The sequence below is a fragment of the Emiliania huxleyi genome, assembly GCF_000372725.1.
Source record: "Emiliania huxleyi CCMP1516 unplaced genomic scaffold EMIHUscaffold_51, whole genome shotgun sequence".
In the NCBI taxonomy this organism is placed as follows: Eukaryota; Haptophyta; order Isochrysidales; family Noelaerhabdaceae; genus Emiliania; species Emiliania huxleyi.
This window is the reverse complement of record NW_005198167.1, coordinates 186,549-198,041: the sequence shown is the minus strand read 5'-3', so window position 1 is coordinate 198,041 and position 11,493 is coordinate 186,549. Positions and strand designations below refer to the sequence as shown.

Here is an 11,493-nt window from a genome sequence, read left to right as displayed (position 1 = left end):
CCGAGATTTCGCGAGGGGAAGAGGCGCAAGGGGGGTGCGTGGTGCCAAGACTACTTGCAAGAGGGCTGGGACGGACGGCGCTCTAGGGCTAGGGAAGGGTGCTCTGCGACATGGCAGTGCGACGTACGACGACGGCGCGCCTCTTCCCACACCCCATCCACCGTCTCCACCGCGCCGCCGGAGGCTCCGAAGACGAGGACGTCCGCCAGCGCCTGTGGAGGGGGGTGAGAGATCTGGAGTCACGGTTGCCTACTGCTACTGCTAGACGAGCACGCCGGCTGCCAGCGCCTGCGCCGCCTCGTCGGCGAGCTCGCCGTTGCGCCGAAGGGAGAGGTTGCTCAGCCACGGGCAAGAGACGCCGAGCGCCGTGAAGAGGACGGCGGCGCCCTCATCGCCTGTTGGACGTGTCGTGGACGTGTCGTGAGCATGTGTCGCACGGAGGTCGCGCCCCCCTCCCACATGGCGGCGTCGCCGATGTTTGCCCGGGAGAGGTCCAGCACGATGAGAGAGGGCAGCCGTTTGACAGCGGTCGCCAGTGCAAAGACGCCGTCGCCGACTTGGTTGTCGCCGAGCAGGAGAGTCAGGAGTGCGTGTTGCGTTCCCGAGCCGATCGCCTTGGCTATGGCCTCCACGCCCGCCTCCGCCATGCCCGTGTAGAACAGGTTGAGAGCCTCGAGCCTCAATGACGGGTTGCCTTTGATTGCTTGCGACAGCGCCACGGCGCCGTCGTCCCGCAGCGCGAATTTGGGAAGGATGACTGCGTTGCAGCCTATCAGGCAGTGCGGACGGCAGCGCTTGTGTGGGAGCGAGCACGGTATACCGTAGCAACGGCGGCGGTCGAGCACCGTCGAGCCGGAAAACATAATCTTTCGGCGCTGAAAATGGGTCCTCAAGCATGTCGTAGGTGCCGCACTGCTCCGCGGGCAGGCTGTCATGCATGTCTTCGGGCAGGTTGTCCTTGAGTATGCCGTCAAGCTGTGATCCGATCGCCGCGTAGACGAGAGGCCACATGGCCGCGTGAAGTGCAATCAAGCGGTGCCTCCAAGGTAGAGGGATTCGAGGTTTTAGGGGGTAGGGTATGGTGTCCCGGCACGGGGGCCGCGACCATACCGCCCACCCGCACAGGGCACCATACCCCCCCACCCCCCACCCCACCACACGAGCGCGTACAGTACCGTCGTGTTAGGCCGTCCGGTCGTGCGGCACGGGTTCGCGCGATGCAGTCTGCGCGAGGTGACCCGCCGGCAATCGTGCTCACCCCTCAGAGCGTGGCCGCAAATTTGCGTTAGATGCTTAGAGGTACAAGTGTTCGAAGAGAGAGTGGACCTGAGCAACGATATGACTTGGCGGCAAATGATCGCAGTGCCAGTGGGCGTCAGAAGAGTCGTCCTTGCGCGAGGAGAGCTCGATAAACTCGAGAAGAATGTTGGTTTCCTAAAATCTCTCTCTATAAACTCGAGGGGCCAAAATATGCCGCGAGGAGGGCAGAGTTGCGCCGAAAGGCGGGAGAAGCCGCGAGAGCAAGGGATCGGCAGGCGGCGGCGGCGTCGCAGGATGAGGCAGACGAGAGCGACGCGACAGGGGAGGAAGCGACTGACAGGAGGGAGAACGACGAGAGTGGGACGACCGCGAGGTGGCATGAAGGTTGCAGCGAGAATCGGCGAGGGACTGCGAAGGGAGATAGAAAGAGGCAGACGACCAAGGAATAGGTTGTGGGCGACGGCTAGCACCACACTCCTCTCCTTAAAATCCCTGTGTGGTGGCGGCGTGCCGTCCTCCCATCCCTCCCTTTGTCTGTTTTCTTTCTTTGTTAGATGCTTAGATCTATGTGTGCGTTGTTCATGACATCGAAGGCTAGCTCCACAAATAACATCCGCGTGGATGGGTCCCACTCAGTAACCAACTCTCAGGGGCAGTAGGTGGGCGATCTTCAGGCGCGCTCATCTCGATTGACAAGGCGTTGCTACGCGCGGTCTGCCGCGGGGGGAGCTGTGTGTCACACACACTCACACGGGGGAGCTTCGTCGACGGGCGCGGGACCGCGGCGCAGCCAGTGCCGCGGCGATGCATCCGGCTGGCTGGCTGCTCGCTGCGATGGCGAAAAAATCGTCTTGTCACACACCAAGTGAAGAGCTTATGCTCTGGCGAGACGTCGAGGCGCTTGCGCGGGGGGGGGGGGGGGGGCGCATGCGTAACGACGCTGCTAGAGATGCCTTTCGGGGCCCAGAGATAAAACTTCTGATGCCATGCGTGACCTCTAGTTAGATGGAAGTGACGACGAGAGCGCCGACATGCCCTGCCCAGGGTGAGGCTTCGGATGGGTTCGATACATGAGGGAGGGCCGATCTCGTTAGCTTGGAGGGACAGTACTTGTACTTGTCAGGTCTTGTGAGGTTTGCGGTGATCGCGAGCTGTACGTTTGTTTTGGTGTGTCGGATACGGTAGATGTTCTCCTGCTTGCCGCCTGCGAGTCGGCGTGTGCGGCTCTGTGCAGTACGTCCCGCGCGCGAGCGAAAGACCCTGAGAGGGTACGAGGTGTGACAGCGCCCTCTTTTTTTGTGCCTTCGCACACAAGGCTCGCGGATCGGTCAAGGTGACGCGCCGCCTCCGCAGCCTCCGCGCACGCTCCAACGGCTCCGACACACCTTGCAGTACAATCATTATTGTGGTTGCGGATACAGAGAACGGACGACGACATGTATTTTTGTATGCAACATGGGAGGCCGGGGCGCGAACACAACATGGGAGGATTAACTATATTGCATATTGTCGCACCAATCGTGAAGCCCGTGAGCGGAGGGAGAGGGCGTGCGGCAGCCTGGCGACGTGAGCTCTAGCTAGGAAAGGAAGGCTCGACCTCCACAACGTCGAAGGTCACCTCGTTCCGCACTAGCCGGTGCGTGGTGCCGGTGGGGTGCATGTACGTGAGCGGCGGGTACAGGAACTCCTTCTCGTGCGGGAAGGCGGAGAAGTCCGAGATGTCGACGCCCGTATTCATGAACGTCGAGCTCTTGATGCAGAACAACAACGCGGTCTTGCCGGCGGCGGACGCGTAGCGCGCCGCAACCTCGAGCCGCGAAGTCGTCGAACAGCAGGCAAACTCGGTGCCGCCCATGGCGAGGAAGCGAGGCGAGGCGCGCATGTCTCCCATGCCCCGCCACAGGACAAGGCCCTGCTCCTGCGGCCTCGCCTGTGCACACGTAAAGATGTGAAGAGGCGCCGTTCACAAGACCGCAGGACGCACACCGTCGACCGGTTCCGCAGAGCGGGCAAACACGCGGCCGGCCGCCTGCAGCGCAATCGACCGCCACCCACCACCAGCGCCACCGCTCGGCGTCGCGGACTCCAGGTCAGCCGACTCCTCCACAAGACGGTCCTCCCGCGCCCGCTGCAGCGTGCCGAGATCGAGGTCTCCGTAGCCGCTCTGAGAGCTGAGACGCTCCACCAGCTCCTCCAGCTCCTTGCCACCGAGATCGACCGCCGTCGCTGCTGCGAGGGCGCGCATCCGCTTGAGCGCCTCGTAGATGAACGCCATCGTCGCCTATTCCGCCGTCAAAGGTGTGATGCGAGGACACGAGCCGACTCAGAGCCAGCCACTGTTGGTCAGCGAGCGGGTCACCGGCTGCGGGTGCGGCGCCGCCAGCTGGGGAGGCTCGAGGGGGAGAGGGCGTCCGTCCTGTCCTTTGCGGTAGTTGCTCATTTTGAGCTGGCGCATCGGTCCGTTGAGCGCGCGGAAGGCGGCGGTCGAGTAGAGACGCAACGCGACCACGTGCGCCTCCTCCAGCCTCGCTCTGCGCGCCACCGGCAGCGCCACAAAGTCGGCGAGCCGCATGCCCTCGCGATGTTCGAGCGGTGAACCATCCGGGGCGCGGTCGCGTAGCCATCCGTGCTGGAAAGCGAGGTCGCTCGACCCGGCCGGCGCGTTGAGGATGTGATAAGATAAGAGCTCAAAACATCTAGCGAGCGGCCCGAGACGTAGCCCGCCTCGGGTTGTCCGGTAATGAGCTCCTTGGCGGAGCCGGCGAAGCGGTCGGCAATTCGCTCTGTGGCGAGCGTCAGGAGGCCGTCGACGTTGCGGTTCGCCGCGCCGCACCACCCGGACGACGCAAGGCGGCGGCCACCAGGGATGGCCTTTGGCCCTGCAGACTTGAGCAGTAGCAAGAGGGAGAGGCCAGCGACGAGCAGGCTGACGCACCCCTGCGCAAGCAGCGTCCATGCGATGAACGGTATGTTTCGCGGCGTAAGCATGTGGGCGAGGACGCTGCAGACTTTGCCACGGTACTCGTACAAGAAGTAGCCGTCGGTGGAGTCGACTGTGTCATCTGGGGAACTGTGCAGGAGCTGGCGGCATGTGCTGACGAAGACCCTATCTGGGCTATCTGAATTTTCCCCTTTCCTCCACAGGTATTCGTACTCGCCTGTACCAATCAGGCTCCAGCTCGCGATGAGCCATGCGCCGTAGATCAAGCCGCTCACACTCGTGACAGATAGCCAGTACCGCCGCGAGGCTCTCGAGGTGATCCAGACCTCGCAGCTCTTCTTGCGAGCAAGCGGCAGCACGGCGGCAAGGGCAGCAAAGGCAGTGAGCCAAGGGACGAGAGCGAGGGCCAGAAGCAGAAGCGTGAAAGCGAGCCATCTTGCCTGGCGAACGGCCTGGCGAACCTCCGGCTCGTCAAATCGGCTCTGCTTTTGCTCCACCTCAATCTCGCTCAAGGCGCCCTCCAACTCTAGCAGCAGCGTTGCCCGTCTAAAAGCCCTCCTCCTCGCCACGGCACCGGCGGGCAATAGGAGTGCAGGCACCCAGGCCGGCAGCAGCCAGAGAAGCATCCAGATGACGTCGATGCTGCTCCACGGAGGTGAATCCACGCTCCACTCGGGATCCAGCACTCGCAGCGCCGCCATGCTCGTCTCGTCGCTGACTGCATTGAATACAGAGATGTCGAGGTACCCCCCGGCTAGTCCTTCTGACGGGTAGCAAATGGCTCGCGCAAAATTTCCACACTGGATCTGATCCGCAGCAGCCACGTTTGAGCACACCACGGACACAAAGTTGCCACAGAAGCGACTGAGCCAAGACTGAGAGCCTTTTGCAAGATCGACAAAGTCGAGGACCGTGACAGAATATACTGCGGTCCGTCCCGCTCCACCTTCGCTGCCGACAAGACTACTGCTGCCGCTCGTTCCGACTACAACTTGAGATGTAGCCTTAGACGTCTTTGGGAGAATTCGTAGCAAGGCGCCGGATTCGCATGTGTCGGTCAATGAGTCGGGCTTTGAGCAGATCTTTTTGCTCTGATTAATGCTATCAAAGTTAGGCAAATCGCAACCATCGGCAGAAGATACCAACAGTTGGGGACGGACAAAGCCATAGAGGGACCACTCTGGACCAATCAAAAGCTGTCTGAGCGAGTCGGCATCGGGGAGGTAGCGACGAGTTGCCACAACGCACATGGACAGCACCGCCTTGACCTCTGGTGGCAGCGGCGGAGGCGGAGGAGGTGGCTGTGAGGGTGCCAGCGTCAGGTTGTGTTCCGTGTAACGCATGCCACCACAGTCAACCTCCCAAGTGGCCGTGCCAAGCGGCGGCGAGGAGGAGTCGTCAGAGTTGAAGCGCGCATAAACATCAGACCTTTTCGTCACGACCCAGGCGCTAGTGTCGTATTCGACGTACGACGCACCGAGCGAAGTGTCGCGAAAAAACGGCGAGTCTCGACGATGCGAAGCATTGCGGCTTTCAGCAACGTACTCCAGCTTGTCGAGATCGCTTCGCGAGTCGCAGTAACCGGTGATGACGAATCGCGGGTTTTTAAGTGGCAGCAAGGGAGGAGACGAAGGAGGCAGCTGCGGCGAGCGTAGCGCCATGGTGGAAACAGCGGCCAGCGAGGACAGCGACGGCGAGAGTAGCGCCATTGTGGAAAGGGCGACCAGCGACGGCGACAGCGACGGCGAGAGCACTGCGGCGGCTAGGGCAGCAAAGGCGGCGGAGATGGCAGTGAGCAATCATTGACGATGGCAGAAAAACATTTGGCGATATCTTTGGTGTTTTCTCTTTCTTTTGGGGGGCGCATTCGGACGAGCCTCACTGTTCTTCGCCTTTCTAGGTATGTATCTATCTATGGGACTCTGCGACATGATTGATTGATGGGAAGGCGAAACACAGTCCGACCAACGACTGGGACACCAACGCGGTATGGGTGGACGCAGGACGGGCGATGACGGTCACACAGGAGCGACACACAGAACCACAAGACAAGACACTCAGCCAACCTGGAGCGAACTTCCCTAGACACCCGCGGCCGGACTCCATCCGACACGCGTCGCTGGGCGCTCAGAGCCGCGTCCCCTGCTCGCCACCCCGACGCCCAAGGCGCCCGAGTCGAACGACAGGCGGCACGCGAAGACTGGTTGCAATCCCGCCGACCGCCAGGCCGCGGGATGATGCGTGCGTGGTCTTGTAGTGGGTCTTGGAAGCTCCCCTCTCGGGCTAGGGGCCAGCCCCTCTCCCTTGCCCTCGGAACAGTGTGTCCGAGTCGAGGCGTGTGCTTGCCGGTCGACGGCCGCGCGCGGTTGGCATTGTGACGAAGGGTGCGCGCGGCCGCTGGGGCGGGAGGGTTGAGAGAGAGACCCATGACCATCCCATGACTACATGGGCCACACTCACATGTATATGTCTTTGCATGTAATAGTTTTGTTATACCCTCATGGGGCACAAGAAAGAGGCTCTACGGGGGGGGGGATCTGACTGTGTACGGTCTGTGCTGCTGTTGGGCAGTCAGCGCTGCTGTCAGGCCACTGTGTGCTGTCGGGCTGTCAGGCAGCTGTCAGGCTGTCACGTTAGGGCCTGACAGCGACGGAGCGCCTCGCCTGTCAGGCTCTGCTGTCAGGCTGTCAGATACGTGCTGTCAGACTGTCAGAGAAAGTGCTGTCAGCGCTGTCAGGCTGTCGGGCACTGTCAGGCGCTGTCCGGGGTTTGCTGTCAGGCTGTCAGACCAGGGCTCAGATAAGAGGCGGGAACGCGGCCGCCACCTGCGGCGGTCCATCAGCGCGTTCGAGCTCGAGAACGGCACGCCGCCACCACACAGGGCCTCGAGTCCGTGCAGCGTCCTGCCTCTTGCGATAGAATTTTACGACAATAATGTATATTTGTATCGCGCGCCTGCGGGGGGGGGCGCGGAAAAGAGGAACCTCTGCCATCGACACGGTGCTGCGAGCAGCGCCGGGCGACGACGGCTTAGAAAACGCCGTGCGGCCGGACCAATGCCACCACCACCATCTCCTCCTCCCCCGCCGCCTCCACCACCACCGCCGCCTCCACCATCGACAACAAACGCGGTGGGCAAGCAGTGGGCTGTAGTCCTCCCGGCACCCCGCGCTAACCTCTCTGATGGCAGCGTTGTTGGCCTGGCCGACATCTCACAGATCGACTGGAGTACCACTGTCGCTGTGTCCCGCGCTGGGACACACCCGACGCTGTTTGTGCATGTTTCCGGAGGCCTGGTGGTCTTGAAAACCGGCCAGCCCGGTCTGATCGCCGAGCTGTGTTCAGCGGAGCTGGCTCACGCGCTCGACGTACCAGTCCCTCGCTGCAGGATGATTGTTCGTGGCGACCGGGAGCATTCGTCGATGCTAGACGGAATACAGCGTGCGGTCGAGGAAGCAGACTCCCCGTGCAAGCGCGTGGTCACCAAGATGGCGAGCGAGCCGCAGGTGCTGCTCTCCCAATTCATTTTGGACGACAAGCCCTCCCGGTTACATGTGAGTAGCGTGCGCCAGCTGGGCCGTCTGGCGGTGTACGACTGCGTCATCTGGAACACGGATAGATTCACCTTCCTGACGGCCTCCCTGGTGGCCTTCCGTGCTGATCAGAAGCTGGGCGAGACCTTTCAGCATATCATCAATTCACAGGCAGAAGCCCAGGGCATCAGCGTGCAGCAGGCCCTGAATGCCATCTCCGGCAACATGGAGAACTGGCTTGTGCGAGGTGACGGCGTCGTCTTTGGCATTGATCAGGGCGTGAGGCCGACGACGGGGACGCACGAGCAGCGGTTGCATGCGCTCGTGGAGGATTTGACGCATAAAGGCAAGGAGGCACAGATCGTGCAATGCATCATCAAACAGCTCGGCGGTCATGGTGTTCGTATCCCGGAGAATTCGGCGGAAGTGCTTCATGGTGCCGTGACGGAGATGGTCGAGCGACTCGGTGCCATGCAGCTCGCTGATATTGAGCAGATCAGGGACCGTATGCAGATGCATGTCTCCGCCGAACTCCAGCCTGACTGGAGGGAGAAAGTGGCTGGGTGGTTGGATGTGGACGCGGTCTACGCCCGCATTTGCGTGCTGACCAGCCGTGTATCGGCAACGACGGGCCAGTGAAAGGCTCGAACACGATGAGCAGAGCCGTATCGCGTATTGTGCGTGCGCCGCGCGTGTGTGTGTCTCGTGTGTGCAGTGTGTGTATGTGTGCGTGCGTGTGTGACTGTGTGTGTGTGTGTGCACGTGCGTGCGTGTGTGTGTGTGCAAACATTAGCGTTTTAATGCTTTTCCCCACCTCCGTGAGCTCCCTCTCCAACGGCTTAAATGTGCGGGTTCACGCAATCCTCACACGGATACGCAGGCGGACAGGAAGCCATCAACCGATCAAGCCAATTCGTATCGCGCGTCAAGGAGAGACTCTCCGGTGCCATGCCATGCGCCATGCCATGCTCCATGCGATGCGCCGCCGCCGGGCACGCTCCCCTCAGCGCCACTCCCCAGAACGCAGGGCTGCTCCGCCGCGCGTCAAGACAGGCACAGTCACCACGCAACAACAAATTGGCGTCAAGACAGGCACGCCACGCAAGGCGAGAGCAAATTTGCCACATCTAGCAGCATCGAGGCCGAGTGGCCGAGGAGGACCGAGGAGTGGAAAAACTCGTGGAAGCCAAAGCTCGCGTGCTGCGGCCGCTTGACGGCGTACGCGACCAGGCCAGGCAGGTACAGCCAGAAGATGGTCGCATTCACGCGGCAGGCGGCCGGGCAGAGGCAGAACATGGCGCGCACGAGGTACCCGAGCAGCACGCCGAACTGGACGCCCATCAGCAGCTTGACGGCCGTGTGTCCGGCCTTGCGCGGCACGACCGCCTACCCGAAAAGAAAGAGCGCTGCGCATCCACAGAGAGCAGAGAGCACCGAGAGGGAGGGCTGTCAAGCCGCCGAGCGCGGGACGGGTAGCCCCCACCCCCACCCGCAGCCGCGCCCCCGTGACACTGCGGGCGTTGCGCCGTCGGCAGGGCCTTTTCACCGCACTGTTTGACATATCTCCCCATATCTCCCCAGATCTCAGGGTACCTGCGCGAGCGCAAGCACCGATGCGCTCGCCGCGCCGCTCACGCCGCCGAGCAGCGCCGTCGCACCTGGCCACCCAAAGTTGGCCGACCAGAGCCAGAGCTGCGTCGTCAGCACCGAGGAGATGCCGACATAGTCCCAGCGCAGCCACACCGTCTCGGCAGCGGCGGTGTACGCGTCGCCGCCGCGCTTGTCCCCGTTGTGGTACCCATCCGAGATCCACACGTTGGCGCAAGTGGCCGCCGCCGCCAGCACCCGCAGCGCAAGCCTGCCGGGCGAGGCGGAGGACCCAAGCGCTGCGGCGACCGCGACGTAGGCCGTCGCCAGCACGTACCAGAGCCCGGTGCGGTGCAGCCAGCCCATGGCGCTACCGCGGAAGCGCGGCCGCCGCAGGCCCGTCAGCAAATAGGGTGGCCGCGCGTCGGCCGCGCCGCCGCCGCCGACGGCAGGCACCTCGTCGCCCACAGCGGAGAGCCGCGGGGCCAGCCGCTGCTGAAGCGGGAGGCGCACCGGCGAGGAGAGGCGAGGCGCGGGTGCGAGGGCCGCGCAGGCGGGCAGGCAGAGGAGCAGCAGCGGCACGCTGTGGCCACGCATGTTATGCGCAAGGGGTGTGGAATTCGCGGGAGGCAGGAGGCACTCCCGGCCGCGGCCCGCAGGAGGGTGGGGAGAAGCCGCACCAACGCCAAGGTTGGGCCTTGCGAAGAAGAATTCTGGGGCCGACTCTCACAGCACACTGGCACGACAAGGGCGCAGACTGGCGCGGACTGGCACACACACAGGCTCATCCAGGCTCATCATAAAATCGTAGAAGAAGACGCTGCTCGGAGTAGGTCGGCTCAACGCACGACGCGGCCATGGCAACTGTACTCTCGGCGACTCTGCTCGGGTTGTCTTCTCCGGTCGGCCTCCGCAGATTCTCGCCGCGGATCCGGATGCAGGCCGAGTGGGTGGAGTCCACCGTCTTCTTCGACCCGCCCGTCTCGAGCCGGTTCACGCCGCCGCTCCCGAGCAAGCAGTACCTGCGAGCGAGCGAGGCCGCCGTCGCCAAGCACGCCGCCATCATCTTTCACCAGCTGCGACAGGAGGCCACCGCGCTGAGCGGCTCGCCGCTCACGAGCGGCCTCGGCGAGCGGACAGTGCTGTCGCGCTCGTCGCTGAGCGAGGCGGCGGCGGCCGTCCTCGTCGAGCAGCTGCGGAGCGCCGGGCTCGGGGAGGATGGCGCCGAGTCGGCGGCGCTGTGGCGCGAGGTGTCCTCCGCCCTCGCCGCGCCGTGGCTGCTCCGCTGCGTCGTCTGCGACCTCTACAAGATTCTCGACGTCGACCCCGCGGCGACGGGGCTGCTGCAGCCGCTGCTCTACTTCAAGGGGTTCCACGCGCTCACGCTGCACCGCGTGGCGCACCACCTGTGGGCGCGCGACGACGGCCCCGCCGACCGCTTCGCCGCGCTCCGCCTTCAGTCTGCCGGCGAGAGATGGCCGGGAGATGGCCGAGAGATGGCCGAGAGATGGCCAAGAAATGGGCAGAGCTGTGGACAGAGCTGTGGCTCGCCTCGAGGTAGGCGCCTCCCTCTTTTCCGTCGACATCCACCCGGCCGCCACCATCGGTGCCACTTCCGAGAACCGTCCACCGCCACCGCCACCGCCGCACCCGCGCGCAGCCTCCTCTACGCACCGCCCCAGTCGCCTCTCCCTCCCCCCCCATCCCTCTCGAGATCACACAACTCATCATCTCCCAGGAAACAACATTCCTACTCCTGCTTGTGCAGCTACCTAGGCGCCGCTGCACACGGACTCACTCTGCGAGAAGGAGTGGCGGACGCGGCCGGCCGGTCACTCGGCGCACGACAAGGTGGAGGTGATCACGCACTGCCACGAGCAGCGGGTGTCGGGGCTCGCGCAGGCAGTGCTGATCGGGCTTACCCTCTGCGCGCTCACCGTGCTCGGCTACATCCCGATCGCCGCTCTCGACGGCCTCTTCATCTACATGGGCATCGCCTCATTCGGCGGCAACTCGTTCTACCAGCGGCTCGTCCTCTTCATCACCGACCCGGCGCGGCGCGCCGCACGCGGCCTCGACTTCCTCGACGGCGTGCCCTCCGGCGTGGTAAGGCGGTACACGGCGCTCCAGCTGCTCATCCTCGCGTGCATCTTCGGCGTCACGCTCGTGCCA

At 63.5% G+C, this 11,493-nt stretch overlaps 4 protein-coding genes across 4 annotated transcripts in view; 1 reads left to right on the top strand and 3 right to left on the bottom strand.

Annotated features, from left to right (window-relative positions):
• Window positions 1-261: 261 nt before the first annotated feature.
• EMIHUDRAFT_212021 (hypothetical protein) lies at window positions 262-1,011 on the bottom strand (the record flags this gene model as incomplete). The annotated part of the gene is made up of 3 exons (XM_005766438.1): window positions 262-387; window positions 438-769; window positions 846-1,011. The coding sequence occupies 3 exons, from the start codon at window positions 1,009-1,011 to the stop codon at window positions 262-264; spliced, it is 624 nt and encodes a 207-aa protein (XP_005766495.1).
• Window positions 1,012-2,833: 1,822 nt separating this feature from the next.
• On the bottom strand, window positions 2,834-5,544 carry EMIHUDRAFT_212020 (hypothetical protein; the record flags this gene model as incomplete). Its single annotated transcript, XM_005766437.1, has 4 exons — window positions 2,834-3,190; window positions 3,254-3,541; window positions 3,620-3,889; window positions 3,976-5,544. 4 exons carry the CDS (start codon window positions 5,542-5,544, stop codon window positions 2,834-2,836), a joined length of 2,484 nt encoding a protein of 827 aa, XP_005766494.1.
• Window positions 5,545-8,516: 2,972 nt separating this feature from the next.
• On the bottom strand, window positions 8,517-9,989 carry EMIHUDRAFT_451847 (hypothetical protein). The gene is made up of 2 exons (XM_005766436.1): window positions 9,328-9,989; window positions 8,517-9,120 (listed from the first exon to the last, which is right to left on the bottom strand). Exons 1-2 carry the CDS (start codon window positions 9,916-9,918, stop codon window positions 8,818-8,820), a joined length of 894 nt encoding a protein of 297 aa, XP_005766493.1. The 5' UTR covers window positions 9,919-9,989; the 3' UTR covers window positions 8,517-8,817.
• A 609-nt stretch (window positions 9,990-10,598) lies between these two features.
• Window positions 10,599-11,493, top strand: part of EMIHUDRAFT_56234 (hypothetical protein) — a gene marked incomplete at both ends in the record, with an annotated part of 1,493 nt that continues 598 nt past the window's right edge. Inside the window, one exon of the mRNA XM_005766435.1 lies at window positions 10,599-10,780. Within this exon, the coding sequence (XP_005766492.1) occupies window positions 10,599-10,780 (182 nt within the window). The remainder of the gene's footprint in view (window positions 10,781-11,493) is intronic.